Source organism: Belonocnema kinseyi, chromosome 8, assembly GCF_010883055.1.
Source record: "Belonocnema kinseyi isolate 2016_QV_RU_SX_M_011 chromosome 8, B_treatae_v1, whole genome shotgun sequence".
NCBI lineage: Eukaryota > Metazoa > Arthropoda > Insecta > Hymenoptera > Cynipidae > Belonocnema > Belonocnema kinseyi.
The window spans coordinates 122,513,653-122,540,608 of NC_046664.1; the positions used below are offsets into that span (position 1 = coordinate 122,513,653).

General features: G+C 31.8%; 1 protein-coding gene across 1 annotated transcript in view; it reads right to left on the reverse strand.

The window, feature by feature from the left end:
- Positions 1 to 26,956, reverse strand: part of LOC117178681 — a 94,025-nt gene that overhangs the window by 24,728 nt on the left and 42,341 nt on the right. Inside the window, exons 2-6 of the mRNA XM_033370107.1 lie at positions 1,599 to 1,799; positions 1,471 to 1,509; positions 1,230 to 1,404; positions 836 to 898; positions 391 to 675 (exon numbers count right to left, since the gene is read on the reverse strand). Of these exons, the coding sequence (XP_033225998.1) occupies positions 895 to 898; positions 1,230 to 1,404; positions 1,471 to 1,509; positions 1,599 to 1,799 (419 nt within the window). The 3' untranslated portion in view covers positions 391 to 675; positions 836 to 894. The remainder of the gene's footprint in view (positions 1 to 390; positions 676 to 835; positions 899 to 1,229; positions 1,405 to 1,470; positions 1,510 to 1,598; positions 1,800 to 26,956) is intronic.

Genomic DNA, 26,956 nt, shown 5'->3' on the forward strand with positions numbered 1-26,956 from the left:
CAATGATATATCGATGAAAAAAAGCTATCTTGAATCTGAAAAATGGATTTCAAAGGGCAAGGGTGCTCCTTTGTGATGCTTTCGCCCGTTTTTGAAAAAAAAATTTTCAAGATGCTATGTAACCTCAAATATAGCAAAAAACGGTGTTTTTTGCACTTTTAGGTTACAATATCTCGAAAACTGAGGGTGATGGAATCTTTCTGAGGTCGGATTCGGATTCAGCGCAGCAAAAACCTTCGGGTATACTAGGTCTTGTCTCTGGTTCCGGACCTTTGTCAAATTTTGTCGGCCTGTGTAATCCTCCTTTATTTCAATGTTCCATTTGGAAGAGCCAGAAACTTCTTTACATCGATTTTCACCTGTAAAGTCTTGCAGTAGAAGCAACAGTACCTTTGCGGTTCCTTTTTCTCAACTGACTGTGGTTAGGACGGATCCACTTTAAGGTTTAAATCGTCTAAAACCAAAGTTCCTTCAACGTTCCGCAGTATTGATGATTCCAGATCTGTTGAATTGGCTGACTTGTTATAAGAAGCATTCTCAGCATCCGAATGGTTCTTGTCTCTTTGTCTTAACTTTTTTGGCGGGTTTTTACTGATATTCAGCTCTAATTCTTCTTCATCATCGCCTGACTCTAGTAATGTGTAATTGGGGTCATTAATTTCATTACAATATTATCTGAAACACACAAAATAATCATATTTTTTAATATTAGAAATACATAATTTAATTTTTCAGAATGTCTGCAATATAGATTATTTGTATACAAACTGAAATGATACAAAAATTACCCAGACATTAAAATAAATTTTGCATATTTAAATATATAATTACTTACCGTCTGTCCCAAATGTATGTTCTCCCACGGGGTAAGATGAGTCAATATCATTGGCAGTTTCATCTGAAATAAAGGGATATATTATTAAAAGTGAAAATAACATTAGTGGTAAGTGTAGGTCAAATTCTTGATCAAAATAGTAATAAAGATCAGCAGTGGCTTACAATCAGTATAAACTTGAAAATGTTTAAATTCATCTGCAGGCGAAAAACCTTTATCCCTGACTTCTGGATGATAAATAGTAGGAAATTTTGGAAAACTTGAAGATACAGATAATTTAAGATCGCGTTCAAATAGTATGGAAGCATGGTCGACCTCAACATGTGTTATGCATATAATTTTCGGTTCACATTGATCCCTATCATTCATTTGACGTTTTTGACTATCTACCTACTTTATTTCATTGGAGTTATCGTCTTCTTCTACGTTAACGATTTCCGAAAATTCGAAATTTTTTAAAGAATCATTATGAATGCGAAGATTTTCAAATGTGGCACAATCCTGTGTATCGTTAAGAGTGCTGTTTTTCAATTCTTTCAATTGACTGAATGAGCCATTTTGACATTGATCTAAAAATGAGTCGCCATTAATATCGCACAAAATAGGTATGTTGGTCTAGTCTGTATATTTGACACCTGCTTCAGTTGGTTTAAATGTATGTATATCGTCATCACCTGTGATTAAATTTATATGTTAATAATTCGCATATAACTAAATAGGAACAAAAATCAGTATACAATATATTGGATATACGAATACTTACAACAGGAAACACTTTTAATATGTTCCACTTCATCCTTAGGCGAAGAATCAATTTTATCCTGAACTTCTGGCTCATTAAGAGCAACACAATTCGGCAAACGTGAAGCAGCAGGTACATTCAGATGAAATATATCTGTTACTTTGAGTTGAGGTACTCCTCCATTACAATTTTTTGCAATGCTCTGCAGAGCTTTTTGATCATCTGTAACCAAATTCACAAATTGATCGTACAACTTACTTTATTTAATAGGAAACTATCAAAATTATCATGTAGTTTCCCGATTGTTAACACTTCTAATGGCGACAACGAAATTTAATTTATTAGTTTCTATAGTTTTTTTAAGCCTTCCTCCAAAATTGACTCGTGAGACCAAGAAAACTTACTTTACAAGAAAAGTTACTTTTTTCAGTTCCTCAAAAAATTTTTGTTACAAAGAAGTTAAAAAGAAAGTTATCGCAAATTTTCTGAAGCATTAGGTCTGCACTGGATGTTTTTCGGCCCAGGGAAATTAAACTTTTTTTAGGACGAATATTTAGTGCAGAATTTGTTTAAATTTGTGAAATCGAAATTATAATTTTTGCATCACCGGAAGTACCTGATTTCTAAAAAAACACCGGGGGGCCAGCGAAACCTTTCGCTGGCCCCGACATTGTCCAAAATCAACTTTATTTGGGCGAACTATTTTCTGCTTAATTTTTTCAAATTTTTACAACCAACCACAACCTGTAAAAACTACTCCCTGCGCGGAAAACAAAATAGAACGGCTATCAAAATATTTTTCCAGCCAAATAATTAAAATTATTATAAAGAATCACGGCTAATTCTAATAGCATTTATCACAATTTTTCCACATATCTCCAAATGAAATTTCAGTAGTGTTGACACCAGGCGACAAAAATCCCAAGGAACGAGACGAGACATACCTGCTTGGTATATCTCGTCTCGTTTTGCCTCTTCTCATTCTCCCTTCCTGGTTTCTCGAATCGGCTTTTTCGAGAAATGTAACAGATGTACGTTAGCAGAGATACAACACGTAGGAACGTTCTTTTGCCACTCTGAAGCGCGATTGCTAAATAGCATTCTTTAATCAATAGAATATGATAGGTATCTGATGGTATATGATACGTATATCTTTAAATCATTTGAAGACTAAAGAATTTACACTAATGACATTTTTTTGTTTTTCAAAGCAGAATTTCAAAATTTGGTTTTATAATTCACCCCGACAAATTCGTGTATGTATATTTGTATATTCAAGTACGAAGATAAAAAATAGTCTAAATCGTAATCGCCTTAGCACAGAATAAAATATCTTTCATTACAGACCATTGTATTTTCAAACGTAGAAATCTTTTAAAGATTTGTAAAACTTGTGAATTTCTTGAAATATTTCAACGTATGTAAAATCTATGTAACCATAAAAATATGTAAAAATATGTAACCATATTTTGAATTTTGAAATCTTGACATCAGATTTCAAAAGATCTTATATTGATAAAAGTATGCTAAGAAAGGTAAGCACTTGTGCGGTCTGTAATCGAAAAAATTAATGAAAACAGCGTCAGCTGGCCTGTCAGGCAGGTTACGCCCGACAGAGGGCGTAATAGGTTAAGGCGAGTTAAAATAGGCAAGGCATAGTACAAGAGAATATTGTGTCTTTTTTCAGTGCTTCAAAAAAAACTATTTCAACTAAAAATTGGATAATTTTAATTAAGAAAACTGCAGAAAATAGTTGATAAAATTGTTTTTCTTCCAAGCATATATAGCTATGTCACCTAGATTTTTAGCTGTTTCAGCTAAATTTTAAATCTAGAAATAATCTAGTAAAATTTTCTGGATAATTTCTAGATGGCAAATTTAGCTTATTTTTTGGGAAACGGAAATCTAGCTAAACGTTTAGCTGGGACAGCTAAACAGTTTTTTTCAATGTTGCTCAATAGGCCTAGGATATGACTCTCGATTTTAAATGATTAAGCATCGAGGCAATATTAATATGTTTGTCTCGCGTTTACAATTTATCTGAAGAACTCGCGGCTGTCACTGCTGCCGTTGAGGAGCAGATCACTTCTCCAAAAACTGATCGGAAAAAATAGACAACCCAACGCTTGCATATTCTATTAATGTCTTCGCTGAGCGAGACATCCCGAGGAACGAGACGAGATGAGACATACCTGCGTCCTTCCTCGTTTCTCCTCTCGGTTTTTTCGAGATATGCGACAGATGTGCGCTAGCAGAGAGGTTAGTTTTTCTTTTGACACTCTGACGTGATAATGCTAAATAGCGTTATATCATGAATAGTTATAGTAGAAATATGATTTCATATTATACTTATCTGTCCATTACTAATTAATTTGAAGTTAAACACGACTATGTTTTAAGTTTTACTAAGATTTAACTACACTATTAGTATGTAATTTTGTTCCAATCACACATAATTTGGTCAATTATAAGATAATGTATAAAACAAAAAGGTAAAAAGATCCGTATATTTTCAAGTCATTTGGAGTTTAAAGAATTTGACCCTAATTCAATTTTTTAATTTTCAAAGTAGAATTTCAAAATTTGGTAGCGTCTAATTTCTGCGGATGTTCAATAAAATCTATTTGTCGGGACATCTAAAAAATCGAAAGTGCGTACCTATTTAAATTATTTTTACTACTACATATTTTTCAGGTTTCATAAAATTGTCATGTATAACAAGTAATAAGCAATGAATAAGTCAGTAATAAGATTCAAATAAAGTCATATGATTAGAACACAATTTGTTTGATGATTGACCCCTTCGAAATTCATGTATGCATATTTGAGTATTCATGTATGAAGGTAAAAAATTTTATAAAGCGAAAACGCCTTAGCTCAGGATAAGAGACTTCGGTACAGATCATTTTGTTCTCGAAACGTATAGAAATGGCAAGAGAACATTTTTGTTAATATACTACTAGACTTTTTAAATGATATATTTTTGAATAATTTGTTTTATCCTGATAAATTAAATATAAAACACGATATTTACTGTATTGTAAAAACGTTTAGAACATAGATATGTGTACATTGGAAAGAAAATACGAAGCCGAAATATTTAAAGTATGTGAAATCTATGTTAGATCTTGAATTTTATGTAAAATCTTTTGGAATTTTTTTAACATTTTTTTAATCTTTGAAAAACTTTCAGAAATATTTTAAAAACTTTATGAATTCTTTGAAATATTTGTAAAATATTTATAAAATCTGTTATATTAATTTAAACAAATGAGATTTTTAAAAATTGCTGTGCAGTCATTTTAATGGTTTGAAATGCTTATGAATTTCGTGAAATATTTTAAAGTATGTAAAATCTATGTAAGTTCTTTACATTTGCGTGAAATCTTTGAGAGTATAAAAAAATGTGCAAAATCTTTCAAATGGTTGTCAATTTTGTTGAAATAGCTTAAAATGTTTATGAATTCTTTGAAATATTTGTACAATAATATTTGAAATGTTTATCAAATCTTTTAAATATTTCAATTTCTTTGTGAATTTCTTAAAATCTTTCAAAGTATGTAAAATCTGTATAACTGAAAATAAAAAAGTCTAGGAGCTCTGTAAATAATTTTGTCAGCATAGAAAAACTTTGCTGTGTTCAAAATATACTTCCAAGAAAATTTAGATCAGATCCTTAAAAATGACGAGTTGCTTAATTTTTTACATTAACTGGTCATTCTGAAGGATCTGATGTTTTCAATTTTTAAAAGTACACTCTAAACATAAAAAAATTTTTATATCCTAATAAAAATATTCATAATTTTTAGAGCTTCTATACAGGGTGTCCCAGAACTAAGTGTACGAAACTTCCTTTGGCAAAAATGTATTGAAACATTAGTTTTTGAGTTATAAAGTGATTAATCCTGACCCATCAGGACCGCCGCATACGTGCGTGAGTGAGAGGTTACCGAGGTCGAGGAGCGGAGAGGCAGCGGTCCCTAATACAGCGTTGGCCTCCCTCTAACGCACGTATGTGGCGTTCCTGATTGGCCGGGATTAATCAGTTCATAACTCAAAAATTAATACTTCAATAAAATTTTGCCCATGAAATATTGGGTTTATTTTTCGTTTGTTTATGTAGCTTTGCAAGTCCGGACAGTTAGTTCTGCGACACCCTGTTAAATTTCATTCTGATTAAGCCCAACATTAAGATATGCACATTATAAAAGACTCGAAAGGAAAATTGTCAGTGTTAATGCGTTTCCGAATTATACAAGTTCTTTATACATGAATATACAAATGACGATACATGAATGTCGCAAGCGTGAATTATAAAATAAACTGTGTGAAGATCATATCAATTTATGATTCGTACACTGAAAGAAATTTTATAATAATACTTGATATTTCAATATTCATAACTGATATAGTCGATTCCGATTTAGGGAAATCGTGTAAATATAAATTCTAAAAATTAATATAGTCAAAGAGAAAGTGAAAGTTAATAAGAGATATTTTTATTTTCTGTGATAGACGCTAACAGAAATTGTAATCTTCAGTTGAGGAAATTGCAAAACACTATATCAAAAAATCCGAATAGCTCCGATAGTCTCCCGAGGTTGGCCGAATCCGCCGATTGTACCTCATAGCCAAGCGCTTACGATGTGCATCGTAGAACTTCGTGTTTCCCGCTAAACTGGTAAAGATTCATGTACGGACACATGTTTTCCAGTGTTTTGTTTTTAAGGCAAGAGTGGTATTAATTGGCTAAAGTAGACATTTTTTGTGATATTCAACTTACAAATTATAAAAATGATTAGTTTAAAATTTCAAGGATTTTACCAATCAGATATTGAGCATCAGATTACAAAGCATTTCTAAAAATTCTAGAAGGTTTCAATACATTTTAAAGATTTTAAAATATTTAAAAGGATTTTTGAACGTTTTACAAAGACTTATGAACGTTTTACAAAGATTTTATGGATTTGGACGATTTAAAAGATGTGTGTACATTAGGGTCGTCCAAAATTATACCTTTTGACATTTTTTTGAATTAGAGGGCATGCCACCCCTCCCCCCATTTTGTGAGGTTGTCGAAAATATAAAATAAATATATATAAAATATAAAATAAATATAAAATATATAAATAATAATAAATATAAAATAAGATTAACATGGGGAAATTTTGGTTTTCGGAACAATGGGATTCAGGTTTCTAGATATAGACTCACTTGTGGGAAATATTAAGAATTTGTTAAAGTGTCTCTAATCAATCATTTCCATTATATTAATAAAAATTTTGATGCCCCCCCCCCCCTTGTGGAGCCTCAAAAATTTCCCGAAAAACTGAAATTGACATTTTTCCCAAAATTTACACATAAATGCTCTGTTTTTCCCTTTTTTGCCATAAAATATTTTTGTTTGTCAAGTGGAATGTTTTTAAGTATTTTTCAACTAATCAACAATTGTCTAAACAATTTATTTTGGTTTAAATAAATATAAAATATAAAATAACTATAAAATAGGTATAAAACTCTAGTTAAAAAAATAGTTAGCTTTGCTGCTTATTATTAAAGATTTGCGTCACTTAGATACCAGTATCTTATTTTGTAATAAATTCCTATTTGTTTAAATAAATTTTGTTTGTTTAAACGATTTTTTCGAGAATAAATTTTTGAATTTTCTGTTTTTTTTTGCAATTAATGTGGTAATTTTTCATTGTTGAGAGTAAAATTTCGTGTTCTAATTTCCAGTGACGTTAAAAAAATACAAACATTTTTAATTTCTTTGAGAATACTAACAGCTAATCTGCGGGATCAACATACACAAAAAAACTTACTTTGCGCTTTCAGAGGACAAACGATTTTGTCTGCGAGGGTGATTTAAAGGAAAAAATTATAAAAATAATTTCAGAACGACAAAATTGAATATAATTTTTATAGAATGAAGTCTTACTAAAAAAATGAAATTTTCATGGCCAATGTAAAACATTTTATGAACAACTATTAGTTATTGAAAGCATTTGCTTAACGTTTAAATATTTAACAATAAGCGGTATACTTAATTGAATTGAGATCAAAATCAAATTTTTGAATCACAATTTCCAATAACATGTTACATCAAAGTTTAAGAAATTTATTAAACAATACGATAATGGTTTAGACAAAAAATTTTGCTCTTTACAATGAGAAATTACCACAATAATTGCAGAAAAACAGAAATTTCAAACGTTTAGTCTCGAAAAAAATTGTTTAAACAAACAAAATGTATTTAAACAAATAAGAATTTATTATAAAATAAGTTACATGTATCTAAATGACGTAGATATTTAATAATAAGCTGCAAAGCTAACTAAAGTTTAAAGAAAACTAGAGTTTTATACCTCTATTTAAGAAAAAGTTGCAATTAAATAATAATAAACTGTTTAAACGAATACTAAATGCTTGAAACGAAGATCATTATTCCTAAAAATGACCAAATGTCCAATTAAACATTAAAAAATCTACCTTGCAATAAGAAAGTGCAAAAAAATATTTAAACAAAAATAAATTGTTTAAACAATTGTTAATTAGTTGAAAAATACTTGAAACCATTGCACTTGACAAAAAAAAAAAATTATATTGGCAAACAAGGGAAGAACAGAGCATTTATGTGTATCTCCCGCAAACTAAGTTTAAATACGAACCGATTTGGCTCAAACCTGGAGGGAATTTTTTTCCGGCAACTACACAAACTGGTTGGGGGGAATGTCCTCCATTCGGAAGTCAGTTGTTTGGACCACGCTAGTTTACATCATTAGTTTAAAAATATTTCACAAAAATTTTACAGGGCTTTTAAATATTTCATGAGATTTAAAGGATTTCAAACATTAAAAAAAGGGTACATTACACCAGATTTCAAAAATTGTAAAACATTTAGAAGATTTAAAAAATCGATGATAAGAACTCGATGATTTCAACGAATAAAAAAATTCACAAAGATTTAAAAGATTTAACAAAAATTTCCCAAAGATTTCGAACATTTCATAAAGATTACAAGGATTCCCAAGATTTGAAAATGGCGTTTACACCAGATTTCCAAATTTTCACAAAGGTTTCGAACATTTCCAAAAATTGTGAAGCTTTCAGAAGAATTCAAATATTTCAAAGACGTTAAACTATTAAATAAGATTCTAACAAATTTGAGAAGATTTTAAACGTTTCAATGATTTAAAACTAACACAAAAGGTTCAACAAACACATTTTAAACTAAGCATTCACAAATACGCCATCAAAATTTTACAAAGATTCCACTTATTTTAAAAATTTTAGGGATTCCAAATATTTTACAAAAATTAAGAGTGATTTCAAAGGAATTCACAGAAATTTCAAGATTTCACAAAGATTTCAAGTACTTCAAGAGATTTCAACGAATTGACAAAGATGTCAAGGATTTCAAAGACGACTTGTGTTCGCAAAAATGAGGAATTATTTTATTTATAGTTCTTTTTTCTTATAAATAATTGGCCTTGTAATTGTATAATAATATACTTCATTTATAAAAAATTTGTATTGAGTCCAGAGCACCTACAATTTTTCACCCAGCACTGTTACTCGTATTACCAAGCCGAATGTGAGGTGGGAACGAGGTGATTAAAAAAAATGAAAAACCTATAGATATTTTTGAATTTAATTCAATCCCAGTTTTGACCTTATTAAAAGAGAATATTTTCCTGTCTTTAATTTTAATTTTGAATGTTTCTAAGTCAAGTTATTAAGTACCATGTCGTTTCTCACAATTATAAAAATTCTCACCATTTAGTATATAAGTAATCTTCAAACCCCTCCTCTTAGCGTGATTTGCGTGCGATGCGTGTGTTATATGTATATGTTTGCGTACTATGTATATAAGTAAAGGTAAAGTTAGTTACATCAGCGACTGTGTATTCTACATTGTTATGTGTACAAATACTGATACTGATAATGTGTGTATTTGTGTACTATAATTGTGTAGTCTGAGTTGGTGAGGTTTCACGACGGGTTATGAACTTGTCGTTTTCGTATTTTCGACAGTCACATTTTTTTCGAATGACTCATAATTTTTAGTATAGTCTTTAGCAAATTTCAGAATCCTCTCTTTTAAAATGTGAAAAAATGATTCCAAGCTTTCTAATATTTGACATTATGGTCCTGCTTAAATTTAATATAGTGAATTTTAAATATCACATTTTCTTTTACAAATTTTGTAGAACTTATTTTAATTTTCGAAAGTGAATTGTTCATAGATTATTAATAAATACTATACTACTTTTTAATATTCATACCCGATTTCCTTAAATCGTAAAAGATTATACTAAACTCTAATATCGGTTTTAACGTATTTTGTAACTAAATTTCTATGGGTGTATCACGGATTAATATGCACTTATTATACATTCGAATTTCATACAATTTTTGAAATATATAGTAGTTAAAGTTATTCAAGTCGGTACAAAATGATATACTAATGCAGCGAAGTTAAATCTTTGAAATAATCAAAACATAGTCGTGTTTGATATCAAATTAATCAGTAAGACAAAAAAGTATAATATATAATCATATTTAGACTTTGAATATTCATTAAAGAACGGTAATTAGCATTAGTGCGACAGAGTGTCAAAATAATGCTCCTGAGAGCTGTACGCTGCTCTAGTTTGGTTCTGTCGCAATTATCGGAAACACCAAGGACCAAGCTGAGACCGAGGAATGACGAGACGGGACGAGGTAGAAAGTGGCAAGATAAACCGAGGAATGGGCACGGAAAAACGAGACGGAACCGAGGAATGAACGAGAAGAAAGCGAGCCAAGCTCGGTATTTCTCGTCTCGAACGGCAGCTCTATATTCTGTACCCAGGCAAAAAAATTATATATAGTTTATATATAGTGTGAATTTTTATATATAATATTCATTTGTTTCATATAAAAACTCTAAAAAACAAATGAATATTATATATAATACTTCACACTATATACAAACTATATATAATATTTCCGCCTGAGTAAGCTTCATAGTCTCGATTAGTACGTAGTTAATTTTGTAAACGAACGATTGCAATTTTTTAAAAAGTCATTTTTGAATTTTTAATTCGTCATAGCCTTGATTGCAATTTTTAGGCATCTTACTCACGATATACGAATGTACGCATGGGTGAAGATAATTTGATATTCAGATCCCCTACTCATAACTCAAAGCAGGTTTATACCCGCTTCTAAAACTGAGCTCTTAAATATGAAAAACTTCGACAAAATTATAATTATAATTATTATTATAATTATAATTAGTATATCCATAATTTACGTATAAATTGTTCTTTTATATTAAATTTTGATGGTGAATGTACTGCGAATATAAACTATACAATAATCGAATCAGTATTATTGGCGACTGTTTACGATCATGTCTAACTACAAAAATATCTTGGGACAAAGTTCACAATTTATATAGACCACATAGCTTTTAAGTATTTACTTAAAACTCAGTTTTATGCTACTAGATTAATGAGATGGTCCACTTTATTATAAATGTTCTCATTCAAAAGTACTTACTGTAAAGAAGTGAATAATGTAGCCACAGAATATTTGGGTAGGTTTGTTACGGAAAAAATGATGTATGATGTATGATTTAAAAAAATTTTTAAATTTTAGACAAAATGTAATTCGGCACAAGTAAATAATGACAAAAGTAAAATCCACCTGCTTATCTTCCTCCAGAATTTTGAACCAACAGATCTTCAGACATCTCTGTAGACTAATCTTCATCTAGAGTACATCCCGTGCAGGAATTTCCCCATATATCCCTATTTGAAGTTGGGTTCTAATAGGGCCCCTATCAGAATATGTAGTCTATAAAAATGGTTCAAACCCCTATCAGAGTATCTAGTCTAGATGAAACTGTTTTGAGGCCCTATCAGAATATCCTGATCGGGGAAATCTCTTTTTTTCAGATATAAAAACCTTTTACCGATGTCAATCATGTTGTCAAAATAGATTTTTTCTGATATTTGCAGCATGAAAATCAGGGACGCACACTCCCTCTGCTACCGAGGTAGCGACGGGCTATTTTCTAATTTAAAAAAACGCTTTTTCTTCATTTTTACTTAAAATGCTGAATTGTTTAGTATTATTTTCAGTAAAATCTACATATTCCAGTCCATCTCACTCACACCCAAACCCCACCTAACCTCTTGGGTAGCCTCCCCCCAGCTGGGGTAGCAACCGCTACTTGCCATACATGGTTCGTGCGCCCCTGATGAAAATCATTGTACAGATTCCCAGGGCCACGCGCTAAGTTGGTATCCGGTTGATTGCTCTGATTGGTTGCACGACAGTGGGTGAAGTCTGCCTGACAGCAGCATCGAGTACGGCAGAAGACTTATAGTACATTTCTTATTCTTTTGTGGCGTGCAGTTTTTAGTGAATTATTTTAAAACTGCAAAATTTATTTTTTCACTTTAAAAATAATTAAACGTGATTTAGAAGAATTTTTTTCCCGAATCATCTTCAGAAATTAATGTTGGCTTCAAAGCATCATACAATGAGTTTCAAACATATCCATCAATAAAATTTGTACAGGAAGTATTGAATTGCCATATCAGTTGAAGATATAATTGCTTATTTCACATATAAAAGAGCTTAGTTGATGTTTGCGATTTTTATTTGTTGTAGATAACAATTATAATTGATTACACAGCCACACAAAAAAATTGTGCGGATCTGGTAACAAGACATACGTATTCCTATGGATTCTGGGGCGCTGAATTCAAATTTGGTATCAAAAATCACCCATCCCGTCATGGTTGAGCTATAACCTCAAAAAATGAGGAAAAATCATGCGCTGAGGCAAATAAATTTCAAAATAATGCCAGTGATGCAAATTTTCACTTCAAAAACATGTCGACAACTGTGAAGGATCAACCCTTGCCTTATATCAACTTATTTAACATAACTTTACCCAACAAAACCTGACCTCACCTAACCTGAATTAACATAAATTTATTGAACTACACGTAAAGCTCTGGAAGCATATTTTCCTAGTAGCAAATGTGTGCTACATCGAATGGGTCAACTCGAGCCTAACCTAGAAATAAATCTAACCTAGCCTAACCTAACCTAAGCTCACGAAACACAAGTAAACTGATTGTGTTGTCCTGTTGTGTTAGCGGTACCGTTTCATTTAGCTTCAGCTTAACCTACATAGAGGTTTAACCTATCCTAACCTAACAAAACCTGACCTAACCTAACCGATTACGCTGGCAACCCTGTTCTTGCGTACTTTCATATTTTGACATTAATAGCAGTAAATGTCTGGAGTTTCGTAACCGCTTGTTGCTAGCATTATTCGCCTGTGCCTATAACCAGGGCAGCTCCACGTGGTGATGGTGGGCAACGGAAGTTACAGTTCTACATTTTAATTGATACAAACAGTGTCAGGTTAATTGAAATGGGGTCAATTCTACTTGTAATTCTAAGTTTCTTCAAATGAGTAATAAGCGTCTAAATTTTTAACCACCTGTAGTACAATGAAATGAATTTTATTGTGTTACAACGGGAACACTTAAGTTAAGTTGTGTTGTGTTAAGCAAAATTTCGTTAGGTTCTGTTAAGATAGATTCATTTGTAGGTTAAGATCGAGTTAATCTATTAAATATAGCACACATTTAAGACTGAGAACCGTGCGCTTACATAGCTACACGTGTGGTTGAATTTCATTCGGCTAGGTTAGGTTAGGATAGGTTAAACCTCTATGTAGGTTAAGCCGAAGCTGATTGAAACGGTACCGCAAACACAATGGGACAACACAATTAGTTTAATTGTGTTACGCAAACTTAAGTTAGGTTAGGTTAGGTCAGGTTTTTTAGGTTATGATAGGTTTGACCTCTTTGCATGTTAAGCCCCAGCTGATTCAAACGGTACCGCGAACACAACGGGACAACACAATCAGTTTAATTGTGTTTCGTGAGGTTAGGTTAGATCAGGCTAGGTTCGGTTTATTTCTAAGTTAGGCTCGAGTTGACCCATTCGATATAGCACACATTTGCTACTGGGAAAATATGCTTCCAGAGCTTTACGTGTAGTTCAATAAATTTCTGTCAATTCAGGTTAGGTGAGGTCAGGTTCTGTTGCGTAAAGTTATGTTAAAAAGTTGATATTAGACAAGGGTTGATCCTTCACAGTTGTCGACATGTTTTTGAAGTGAAAATTTGCATCACTGGCATTATTTTGAAATTTATTTGCCTCAGTGCATGATTTTTCGTCATTTTTTGAGGTTATGGCTCAACTATGACGTGATGGGTGATTTTTGATACCGAATTTGAATTCAGCGCCCCAAAATCCATAGGAAGACGTGTGTCTTGTTACCAGATCCGCACACTTTTTTTTGTGTGGCTATGTTATTTATTGTTTATCGTTGATGCGGCTTATTCTGTTTCTAAAAATATTCTCTAAAATCAGTATTGCACAATTCGTGAGAGTTTTATTAAAACAGAAGTTTTACAAAAGTTAAACTAATCAATGATGTACACACTTCTAAAATAGTAAGTGGCAATAACTACCACAAATAGTACTAATTAAAAATGTTCTTAGCGATAAAAGAATGATTAAGTGAATATGCAAGCAAAGGTAATATAGGAAATTTCACATCTTATTTTTAATAAAAATATACGTATTTCAAGTATGTGAAAAAAGTTAAACTTATATTTTCCTTCAAAATTATACACTTTACAGTGTACGGGATTTGACTTAGTGTAATTCTTATTTTCTCGAAACGTGCACGAAGCATAATCTAAAAATGAAGTATATAATTTGGAACGAGTGTGTACGTATAACTTTTTTACATACTTGAAACATGTATTGTTTAGTAAAAATGAGCTTTTTGATATTTCCTACTTTAGCTTTCCTTGTACATTTACTTTATTATTCTTTTGTCACTAAGAAGACAAGGCGTGAACTAAAAGTGAAATATATCATTTGAAAGAAGAACATTAAAGTGTAATTTTTTTACATACTTGAAATATGTAATTGTTTATTAAACATGAGTTATTTAGTATTTCTTTTTTTCTTTCCTTATACATTTACTTTAGCATTCCTAAAAAAATTTCTTCTAAATCACGTTTAATGACATTTTAAGTTTAAAAGTCGATTTTGGATTTGTTTTGAAAATAATTCACTAAATATTTCTCAGAGAACAAATGTAACTTTAAATCCTCTTTAAATGTAATTTTTATTTTATATGGGGAAAAGAAATATTAAAGTAGTTTTTAAAAAATTACTTCAAATTAAAACAATATAACATGGAAATCCTCGGTTAAATCTCGTTTTTCCGGGCCTATTCCTCGGTTTGTCTCGTCACATCCTTCCTTATCTCGTCTCGTCATTTCTTATTCTCGCCTCGGGTTTTCCGAGCAAAAATGTTCGTGCGCATAATCAAGTGGCACATCGTAAGATGGCGGCTCTCCCCACTCACGGAATTCTCCCCCTCCCGTGGATTGAACTCCGCTCGCCAAGTTAGGATGGCATGCCCAGTCCCGTGTTTCATATGTCCATGTTTGACTACTATATATTTTTAAAGTATGAAAATTGAGAGTATAATGAGTATTAAATCAGTCAGTGATAAGACTCATAAACTAATATGATCATCACACAGTCGATGTTATAATTCACCCCTGCGACATTCGTGTATCTTTATTTGTATATTTATGTATTTATATGTGTATATTAATGCATATGACAAATATTATCCGATAAGGTTAGGCCTTCTCGTAATATAATTTAAACAAATTTTTTAATCTGCATACAGAAATATACAAACATAGATACATGAATTTCGTAGGGGTGGAATTATAAAGCCAATTGTGTTCTCATCATATGACTTCATATGAATCTTATTAGTGACTTATAATTTGTTACTTATTACCAAGGCCGTGGCCAGAAAAAATTTTTGGAGGGTGATATACAGCAGGAAAAAAATTGTGAGGGGGGATATGCAGAGACACACAGGGGAGTATATGTATATTATGTACATGTTTTAATAATTTCGTGAGAGGGGTGGTCAAACCCGCATTATACCCTCTCTGATTATGGTCTTGCCTATTACTTATTTATTATAAATCAACATTGCATGAATTTAAAGAATATTTAGTAGTCGAAGTAATTTAAGTAGGTATACATTTTATTTTTTTTAAATGTCCCAAAAAATATATTTTATTTATTATCAGCAGAAATTAGACGCCACAAAATGTTAAAATTCTACGTTGAAAAATAAAAAAGTAAATGAGTTTTATATTATTTATAATCCAATTTACTTGAAAATATACCAACCTTTTCACCTTTCTGTTTTATATATTATAATCTCTCTCATTGGAACAAAATGACATAGTAGTATAGGGAAGCTAAATCTTTGAAAAAATTGAAACATAGTCGTGTTTGATATGAAATTAATCAGTAATGGACAAACAAGTGTAATATGAAATCATATTTCGGCTTTAAATATTCATTCAAGAACGCTATTTAGAAATAGTGCATCAAAGTGGTAAAAAAGCGCTCCCGCGAACTGTCCTCTCTACCAGCGCACATCTGTCGCATTTCTCAGAAAATCCATGGCGAGAAACGAGGAAGGGCGCCACGAGACGAGGAAGAATGAGACGAGTCAAAACGAGATGAAAAATACCGAAAAAAGCAGGTTCTTTTATTAATAAGAAGATTTTGAATCAGTACTATTTGTGGGAGTTATTGTCACCTATTATTTGAGAAGCGAATAAATTATTGATAAGTTTAACTTTTGTAAAACTTCTGTTTTAATTAAACTTTCACGAATTGTGCAATTATTATTGTATAGAATATTTTTAGAAACAGAATAAGTCACGACAATGATAGACAATAAATATTAAATTATAATTGTTATCTACAACAAATAAAAATGGCAAACACCAACTAAGCTCTTTTTTATGTACAGTTAACAATAAAATATTCAACTAATGTGGCAATGCAACACGTACTGCAAATCTGATTTTCGAATATGTTCGAAACTCATTGAATGATGCTTTGAAGCCGAAACTAATTTCTGAAGATGATTCGGGAAACAAATTTTTGTAAATCACGATTAATTGCGTTTAAAGAAAAAACGTCAATTTTGAAGTTGTTTTAATATAATTTACTAAAGATTCCTCAGAGAACAAATGTACAATTAAATCGTCTTTAAATGTAATTTTTATTTTATTTACGGAAAAGAAAACCGTGAAACCAATCAGAGCAATCAACAGGATGCGAACCGGTTCACTCGTACCTACAACAGGGCTCTAGCACAGGATTTTTCTGTCCATAGTTAATATTATAAACGTTAAGAATTGAATTTTTTAGAGAATTTCTTTTACATTTTTCACAGATCACCAATATACAAACAAGTAAAGTGACAAAATTAGCCATGTCAACTTTGTAAATTTGTATCTCAAGAAAAATACAGAAAGACTCACTGCCAGCTGGAATTATTGAAACTCAACTTTTCCATTCACAATGAGCTATAGAATATAATTGAAATATTATTTTGAATGTATCTATCTTCTCTCAGATAAGTGCAGTATAATGTGAATCTTAACAATCTATGCATTTACGTCGTGATACCGGTTTTTCAAGTATTTTGTGCATAACTCTCACTTTTATTCATAATATATAGCTATTACAAATTAGACTATTTTCTGCAGAATATTTAGTACTTTGTAAAAAAAACTTAATTTGCTCATATCTTGAAGCACACAGAGCTGATTTTTCAATAAAATAATTAAATTACATATTATAATCTAGATGATACGCGCCGAAAATGCATATGCAGCTAACAATGCAATAAAATATTCAGGAAAATTGGTTAACGCGGGAAGGAATAATGGAAGTATTTAGGGAATTTAGTCTGACATGTTTAAACAATTATTATTTAAGATACTTAGCACTAAAGTATTCGGTTCGGGATTTTGAGGCCACGCGATTAAATAATCTTTAATTTCTTGCATACAATATCTACATACACAATTTGACATGTCCATACCCAATTGCAATTTTTCCAATCTTGAACGATGTCAGTGGCGCCTTTGATTTATTTACTGTTAATAAAGACTACCATAAAATATTGTATGATTGCAGTTGCATAACTTCCTTACCGCAAAACCCTGCATTGCGGGGGGTGGGGGCTCCTTCTGTGAGGGGGCCTCCTACGGCCAGTGCCAAAATTATATTTTAATTTCAGTTTTATACATTCTTGTGCATTTTTAAAGAATTATTTATTTGAATGATAGAAACTCGAAAGAATATATTAACCAATTTTTAATTATTTGAACAAATCTAATTTATTTATACAACTCTTTATATATATATATTATAACCGAATTTTATGAATTAAACTTAACATTCAATTATGATGAAAAGTAGTAAATTCTCGTAAAAGCTTTATGGTCATGTTTATACAATTAATTTGCTGTCCTTCCACATTTATTTTAAATTGAGCATGGATTTCTTACGAATAAAAATTGTTTAAGCATTGACACGACGTTTTTAACCAAATTCACTACTCGAACTCATTCAATATTGTGTTTAATTCCGAATTTTTAGCCCAATATTTTTCAATATCATTCAGTATAATTCAACGGATTTTAACATTTTTCAATTTTAAGAGAATACTTACAACGATTTTAAAACATCTCATAAGATTTCCAAAATGACCAGAAACAAATCTTGAAGATTTGAAGACAATTTCAGGGGTGATTAAGTTAGTTTAAAATAAATTTAAGAATTTTTTAATTTTAAAGTAGGTAAAAAACATTTTAATACTTATGAAGATTTCTGAAAATTGAAAGTTTTTTCCAAGGTTTGAACGATCCTAAGAATCTTCTAAACTGGTTTGAATTTTTCCTAAAATTGTGTAATCTCTTCTCAAATAAACGAATTTTATTTAAAATCACGCAAGAAATATAGATTTAAGTCGTGGACTTAAAATCTCAAAGACTGCAAGGAAATATTCGAAAAATTACAGACTTGAGTATGAACAGTGTAAGAAAGAAGCTACACAAATATCTCAAAATGGGGTATTGAACCAGTCTTTGTAGCAAAACGGAAACCAAAGCGTAAGAAGCTCATTAAATACAGCTTCATGGAAAGGGATTTGTTAGAATTAATCTCTTAAGAATTTAGTTAACTCTGCATGTAACAGTATAGAAACATGCGAAAGGACGTGCAGCAAATTAAAAATCCCATTTACGGAATAGAATGCAACAAAGTCGATTCTTAAATCTATCGCTACTGACAATCGAAATTGATGATGCAAAATAATTGGATATCAATAGTTATTTTTAAGTCAGAACTACGAGGTGTGTTAAAAATTAAGGTGACTTTATGGTTTTCTCGAAAATATTCATTTTTTCCTCAATATTTATGTTGTCCCCTTCAAAGTAATCCTCCTCAGATATAATACACATGTGCCAACGCTTTTTCCAATCACCGAAGCACTTCTGATAATCATTTTGTGGTATAGCCTTGAGTTCTTTCAGCGATGCAGTTTTTATCTCCTCAGTCGTTGAAAATCGATGTCCTTTCATTGGTCTCTTCAGTTTCGGGAAAAGAAAAAAGTCACTGGGGGCCAAATCCGGTGAATATGGAGGCTGAGGCATGAATGTGGTGCTGTTTTTGGTCAGAAAATCTTTCACAAGCACTCTCAAAATTAAGCAGTTTTGGAACAAATTTCGCTGACACACGTCTCATGCCCAAAACGTCCGAAAAGATAGCACGGCATGAGCAAACCGATATGCCAACATCTTCAGCAACTTCTCTGATGGTAATTCGGCGATTTTTCGACACCATTTCTTCCACTGCTTGAACGTTTTCATCTGTTGTTGATGTGCTGGGACGTACAGGGCGAAGTTTGTCTTCGACATCCTCTCGGCCTTCTTGGGACAGCTTGTACCACTTATATACATTTTTCTTACTCAGAGTAGACTCACCGTATGCAACTGTCAACATTTCAAGTGTTTTAGAGCACTGGATTCCATTTTTCACACAAAACTTAATGCAAACTCTTTGCTCCATTTTTTTCGAAAGAAGAAAATCGCCGAGCACCCCAAAACCTTCTAACTTTTGACGCATCTGCCAGAAAAACAACACGAGCTATATAGTCAAAACTGTGAACATATGATCGTGACGAGGGTGCCAACACAAGAAAACAAAAAATTTTAAACTTGAATGCACGTAGCCCGCGAAAATTGAAAAGTCACCTTACTTTTTGAACACACGTATAGTATGTATAATTTATGATATAAATTGTCTAAAATATAATACAATTTTTAATATATTATAAAAAGAATTATGTGAGATATTTTATTATTTCAAATGTATTTCAGCTACACTTATACGCTGTTTGCTTTTTAATTTTATAAGAGGGGACTCCTAAGCCTTTCTGCGGTGGGGCCTACACGGTTGTAGTTACGCCACTGTATGATTGATGAGCATTCATGCGAAATGTTTGCTCGTACAATTAACAGTAAAAAAAAAGATCAATTTGATTTTATTTTTTGATTCATTTGTTACACCAAACAAAATGGCCACCAATTTTTGGCACCAGTGTCATAACTACATAAACTAAAAATCCTATCTAACTGCACACAAGTGAAAACTACACTTAACGGGTGATATTTTCTAATATTAGATTTCGTTATTTTTAACAGTCTTCAAGTACACTGCACAATCAGAATCCATAAAAAGTTTGCATATGAACTAAAGTACTCTCAAAACTTCAGCTATCTTGTTTTGACTTCATATATGAATCCGAATAATTTATCTCAAAAGTCGATCATTCTCTCCGGCCGATCAAAATGGTCTTGAATTCGGTATCATTTTTGTTCCATATCAAAATGATATTGATTTCGCGGTATCATTTGGAACACTTTTTTTTTACTGTGTAATTGCAAGGGAAGAACAGTAATAGTAAAGCACAGTGTTAGCTGTATATGCATTTTCGGCACGTATAATGTACAGACTAGATTATAACCTATAATGTAATGATTTTATTGAAAAAGCGGCTCTGTGTGCTTCAAGATATGCGAATGTAGATTACGTATGCAAGAAATGAGTCAAAAATACTCAACCATTCGGCCTAAAAATTAAGAACCGAGTACTCAATTGCTAAATATCTTAAAATAAATTACTATGAATGTTCGTTGTTTGTGTGATCAATTTGCAGTAAATAATATTTTTTTACGATTAAATGAAAAAAAAATGTTTTTTTTAAGTGCTAAATATCCTGAAGAAAATAATCTTTCAGAGTTCGTACGACTTACGCAGTAAAAAAAGGGTGTTTAAATTGATACCAAAATGAATGTCCTTTTGGTATGCAACAAAAGTTACACCGATTTCAAGAGCCGGAGATTCAAATCGGCCGGAGTAAATGATCGACATTGGAGATCATGGTAATCCAATTCGGGATCATGTATGCAGTGAAACCAAGATGGAGCACGTTCTCTAAGTAATTTAGCTCATATGCAAGCTTTTTACGATTTCTGATCATGCAGTGTACTTGAAAAGTTAAAAAAAAATAACGAAATCTGATATTAGAAAATATCACCTGTCAAGTGTAGTTGTCACTTCTGCGCGGTTGCATACCATTTTTAAGTTATGTCGTTATGACACGTCAGTCTCACAAATGTAACAATAAATAAGGTTAAATTGATTCGAATGGACAGATCATTATGATTTCGAGAGTCAAATGATCGTTGGAGCAAAATGCTCTGCAACGAAATTATCCCTGCAAACGTTAACCAATCTTCCTGAATCTTTTATTCACTTGTTTGTAATTATATACATAAATTGACTCTACGCATGAAAAATAAATTAATCCATGATTCTATAATTACAGTTTTCGTGACAGATCGTTTTCTCATGACCGTGAAAGTGTCACTTTGACGTAATTACAGATATTAGAGTAGCAATCGCGTCTGAATTTTGATAGATCATAAATAAATCATATTTTGAAGCAAGCAGAGCCATTTTTTCTATAAAATCTTTATATTTCGTTTAATAATCAAAAAGAGAAGAACAGTAGTAGTAACGCAAAGAGTTAGATGCATCTGCAATTTTAGCGCGTATAATCTAGATTGTTATCTATAATGTAATGATTTTATTGAAAAAGCGGCTTTGCGTGCTTCAAGATATAAGTATGTGAATGACGTAAGGAAAAAATGAGTAAAGAATATTCAACCGTGCTGCCTAAAGATTTAGAACTGAGTACTCGATTGCTAAATATCTTAAACCAAAAAAGCACTTTTATAATTCGTTGATTGTGTCATAAATTGCGAAAAATAACATTTTTTATGTTTCATAGGAAAAAAAATTGTTAACCAAATTAAGTTTTGTTTTACAAAGTGCTAAATATTCTGCAGAAAATAACATAGTTGATAATAATAAGCCATACATTATTAATAAAAGTCAGACCTTTGCACAAAATACTTGGAAACACTCTACTTATGGATTAAGTATTATGTATTTGAAAAAAATCTAAAAAATACCGTCTAAGCCTGATTCATAGAAAATCGCCGATCCTCCAATGTACACCGAAATCGGTGTTCAATAGAGTTGCAATAAATTTGAACCACACAGGTTCATTCGGAGAATCTAGGGGAAAAGCATCATTTAGACACTGTTTTTTCTCATCCAGTGCAACGTGAAGTGTCGTCTACAAACTGTAAGTCACCTGTCAAGATCATTTTGTCGTCGTTATTTGAGTGAAACAGATGTTAATAAGCTGGTAAGTTATAATAATAATTACATAACTTTTTATTTTCTCTCATTTACCAGCGACTAAATAGTCTTGGAATAAAAATAGTACTTGGCTTGATGTAATATCCAAATGTTAGGTTAGTCAAAACCTACTATATGACATTCAAACCACCAAAGCCGGGATGTACAAACTAAGTCGTGACCGTCTGCATCGAAATTGATGCCTGGTCGTTCGAACAAATTTCCACTAGATTTTCTGCGGAAGTTTAAAGGTATCTTAGATATCTAATCTTGCAGTGGCTAGTGTCATACATGAAAGATAAGGTAAATAAAATTGTATAATGAAAACAGAAATTTGTTTTTCCCGATGAGTAGGGATGGAAATTTGCATGAAACTTTAGCCTGATGAAAAGTTACGTGAAACATTACAATGTTTCAAATATACCGGCGGGAACATTTAAACTGATAAGATAAAAGCCTATTAGGTACTTTCACTTCAATAAACAGCTAACTTCACTTCGTAGATTGCTGAGGGGAAAATAAGGGACCAAATGTATGAGATTCAGTTCATTTTTGACCTATTTTGCTAACATCTTCGTAAAAGGTAATTTTTTCTATATAAGTGTAGTTAAAAAATAGTTTTTATTTTTAATTACTATTTAATGAAATAATAAAATAATAATAATGATCGTTAATTACAAATATATTACAGAAATAAAGTTTTGATCTATTTTCCCCCCTCAGCTTTCAAAAAAGTGAAGTTAGCTGATGATTAACGTGAAAATACCTTATTGAGGCTTTCATATCCCAACTTTTTCCTGCCGGCTGATTTGATTTATTTTTCCGGTTTGTACTGTGGACCAATGATGCCAATGTTGGCACCCTGAGCTACTGTGCTTGCGTTAGGGCTGACCGCTCATTGGACGCACTTGGCACACGATTCAAAATTACATTAAAAAACAAATCTTGTAACTTAAGTAAATAATTATTAAAATATCCACAAAGTTACATACAAATTGTGTTACTTTGATTTTAGGCAAAAAAAATACAACACATATATTATATTAATAACAGTTTATTTTCAGTGAATTCCAAAGACCAAATTATATTTTACAAAACATTCAATTTAAAAAGAAATTTCCTGGAAAAGTGATTGAAAATAATTTTTTATAGGTTTCTAATATTTTGGATGTATATTTCTGGAAATTCATATAATTATATAACCTATAAATACATAAATTATCACGACTGCATTGTAGTTATGCTTTCCTTTTTTTTTTACTTCAAGCGTCATTTTGTCACGTCTCAATCGAAAAGAACAATCTGAAATTTTGTTTTAGAATTATTCAAATATTATCACTATTATATTCTGCAATTAGCTTCTATATATCAAGCTGCTGAAATATCATATGGTATTTAAAAAAATGTATCTATTAACAAATATTTTGAGAAATATTAGTCAGTCTTTCAAATTCAATGAAAATAAACTGTTATTCATCAAATATATCTGTTATAAATTTTTTTCTTGTCTGAAATCAAAAGTTACACAATTTGTATACATTCTTGTGCATATTTTAATAATTATTTATTTAAATTACAAGAATTGTTTTTCAATGTAATTTTGAATCGCGCTTCAAATGTAGACAACCAGCGCTCAGCCCTAACGCACGCATGAATGAAAATTATAATCATTTTATTATTGCATTAAATAGTCCCTAAAAAAGAAAAACTATTTTTCAATTGCAATTATACAGAAAAATTACTTTCTAAGAAGATATTAGAAAAATAAAGCAAAAATAAAACCGATTCCCATGCATTTGGTCAATTGTTATACCCTCAGTATTCAACGAAGTGAAGTGAGCTAGTGATTGGAGTGAAAATACCTTGTTGTATATGTAGACGGTCATGACTTTTTCTATACATCCCGGCTTTAGTTTAAATGTCGACCGGCATGACTAACTTAACTTTTGGAAGTTGCATTAGGAAGTTATAATTTTATTCTAAGTGACTGGTACGCCCTATTAAATGAAAGAAATGTGAAAATTAGGTAAATATTGCTTTAATTGGTTTCCTTATTAACAATTATTTAGGCTAATATCGCAAAGCGAATAGCATGGACATAAAAGAAGCTAGAGAAGTATGCCAGGACAAGAAAGTAGGGCGGCAAATAGTTAATAAAAAGAGTGTCAGTAGAGTGAATGACGCCTGAAACAGAAGACCTTGGCCACTAATGGACCCAAGTGGGGAACCTTACATAACGACTTCGTGAGATTCTTCGCTTGGTGTGATTGCTAGAGAGATTGATCAGCAACCTGGGTCGGAGCAGTTTTGCGGAACGAACGTGTTATTTACTTAAATAGCACGAGAATTATGGATCAATCTGAAAAATCTCTATCCCTTCCACACATTACTCCTTTCCCCTACCGAGTGAGTCACGCCTACCCGGAAAGGGAAATGGCTTAATGGCGTAGTAGTAGTCGTAGAATAGTTGCTTTGGCAGGTATTCAGGTGGCTAACAGCGCGGTTTAGAACTCCACAACTCTGCATGAGCCAAAATCCAGTCTCCAAATGATACTTTCCCCTAGATGTCCACATGGGCACCTACGTTCAGAGGAATACATTTGAGACTTGAATTTGAATTAATCAATGATTTCATAGTGTCAGATTTTCTGACTGGCCGAAATCTCATAACAATATCCGGGTTCATTCGTTCCGTACCGCTGACTGGAGCTCGCTGAGCACATGCATGTACAGCTTTAACTGAGTGTCACTGATATTTTTTTCTATTGTTCTCTACATTTTTTATTGCTACACAAAATATAAAGATCTTATCGAAAAACCTGCTCTGCTTTATTTTAGATATGGCTATTTAGATGAGGTATGCAAAAAATTAGTCAAAAATATTCAACCGCGCGGCATCAAAATTCAGACGCGATTAAACATTCCGATCAAGGGCCTTTAGTTTAGGTTTTTGAATTATAATTTAGTTTAATTAATTATGTAATTGTAATTCACTAGTTTAATTTTGTCGTTTTTTCAATCGGAGTGTCTATTCGACCAGAATTCTGGACGAATAGCCCACCTGTCTCGGAACGGCTATCCGACCAGAATTCTGGACAAATATCCTTCCCACAGCGAACAGCTATTCGCCCAGAAATTTCGCAAGAATAGAACATTTATTTTGATTTAAATTATAGTTGTGTATACATATCCGATATTTTTGCCGGACTTAAATATTTTAATCCGGCAAATTTTGACATGAAGGAACCTTTTTTCCAGAAAAATCTTTTTCTAATTTAACTAAATTTTACTATTGTATAAAAAAATTAAGAATAATAATTGGTAAATGTATACACAAATTGGAATTCAATCAAGAGCAACAAACACATTAGCACATTTCGACCCTCTTTTCTAGCTCCCCCTTTACAAAATTATGTTTTATCTACTGGTCACAGAAGACTGATTGGTCATATCTCGATCCCCTTTTCCAGTTCCTTCTTTTAAAAATACGTTTTATTGAATAGTCACAAAAGAGTGGTTGGTCTAATCTCGTACCCCTTTTGCATCTCCCCCTTTAAAAAATACGTTTTAGCGACTTGTCACACAAATCATTGCTCACATTTTAAACCCCTTTTCCAGTTCCCCCTTTACAAAATTAAGTTTTAGCGATTGGTCACAGAAGAGTGATTGGTCACATCTCAAACCCCTTTTCCAGCTTCCTATTTAAAAAAATACGTTATAGCAATTGGTAACGGAAGAGTGATTGATCACACCTTGAACCCCTTATCCAGCTCCCCCATAAAAAAATAGGTTTTAGCAACTGGTCACAGAAAAGTGTTCGGTCGCATCTCGAACCACTTTTCCAGCTCCTTTTAAAAAAAAATTAGTTATAGTAACTGGTTACAGAAGACATATTGGTCACACCTCGAACCTTTTTTCCAGTCCCCCCTTTAAAAAAATACGTTTTAGCTACTGGTCACAAAATAGTCATTGGTCACATCGAACCTTTTCCCAGCGGCCTCTTTAATAAATTCGTTTTAGCGGATGGTCACAGAAGAGTGATTGATCCAATTTCGAACCTCTTTTCCAGTTCCCCCTTTAAAAAATTACTTTTTACGAACTGTTCACTGAAGAGTGATTGGTGAAATCATAAACCCCTTTTCCAGCTCATCTTTAAAATAATAAATTCTAACGACTGGTCACAGAAGAGGTATTTGTCACATCTCGAACTCCTTTTCCAGCTTCCCCTTTTAAAAATAGGTTTTAGTAAATGGTCACAGTAAAGTTAGACCGGACGCCATACCCACTTCCGTTGGATTCGCGTTTGATATGCAATGTTGTTAATGATTATTGTTCAGGCTGATCTCCTGATTCCGAATCTGCGTGATAGTCCTCTGGCATTTATGGCGTTCTCGAGATATAAGCGACTAATTAAATTTTCATTATCAATTAATTATTTAATTACCGTTCAATATTTGTAAAAATTTTCTTTTGCATTACTGTAGAGGTAAAGAAGAGGAATGAAAGTTATTCTGACACTTATTCGATGAGATCACTAGTTTTTGCAAAAAAAGCGTGAATAGGTAAAATAATGGACAAAAATTATTATCCTTTCTGTGCAGAGTAATATTTTT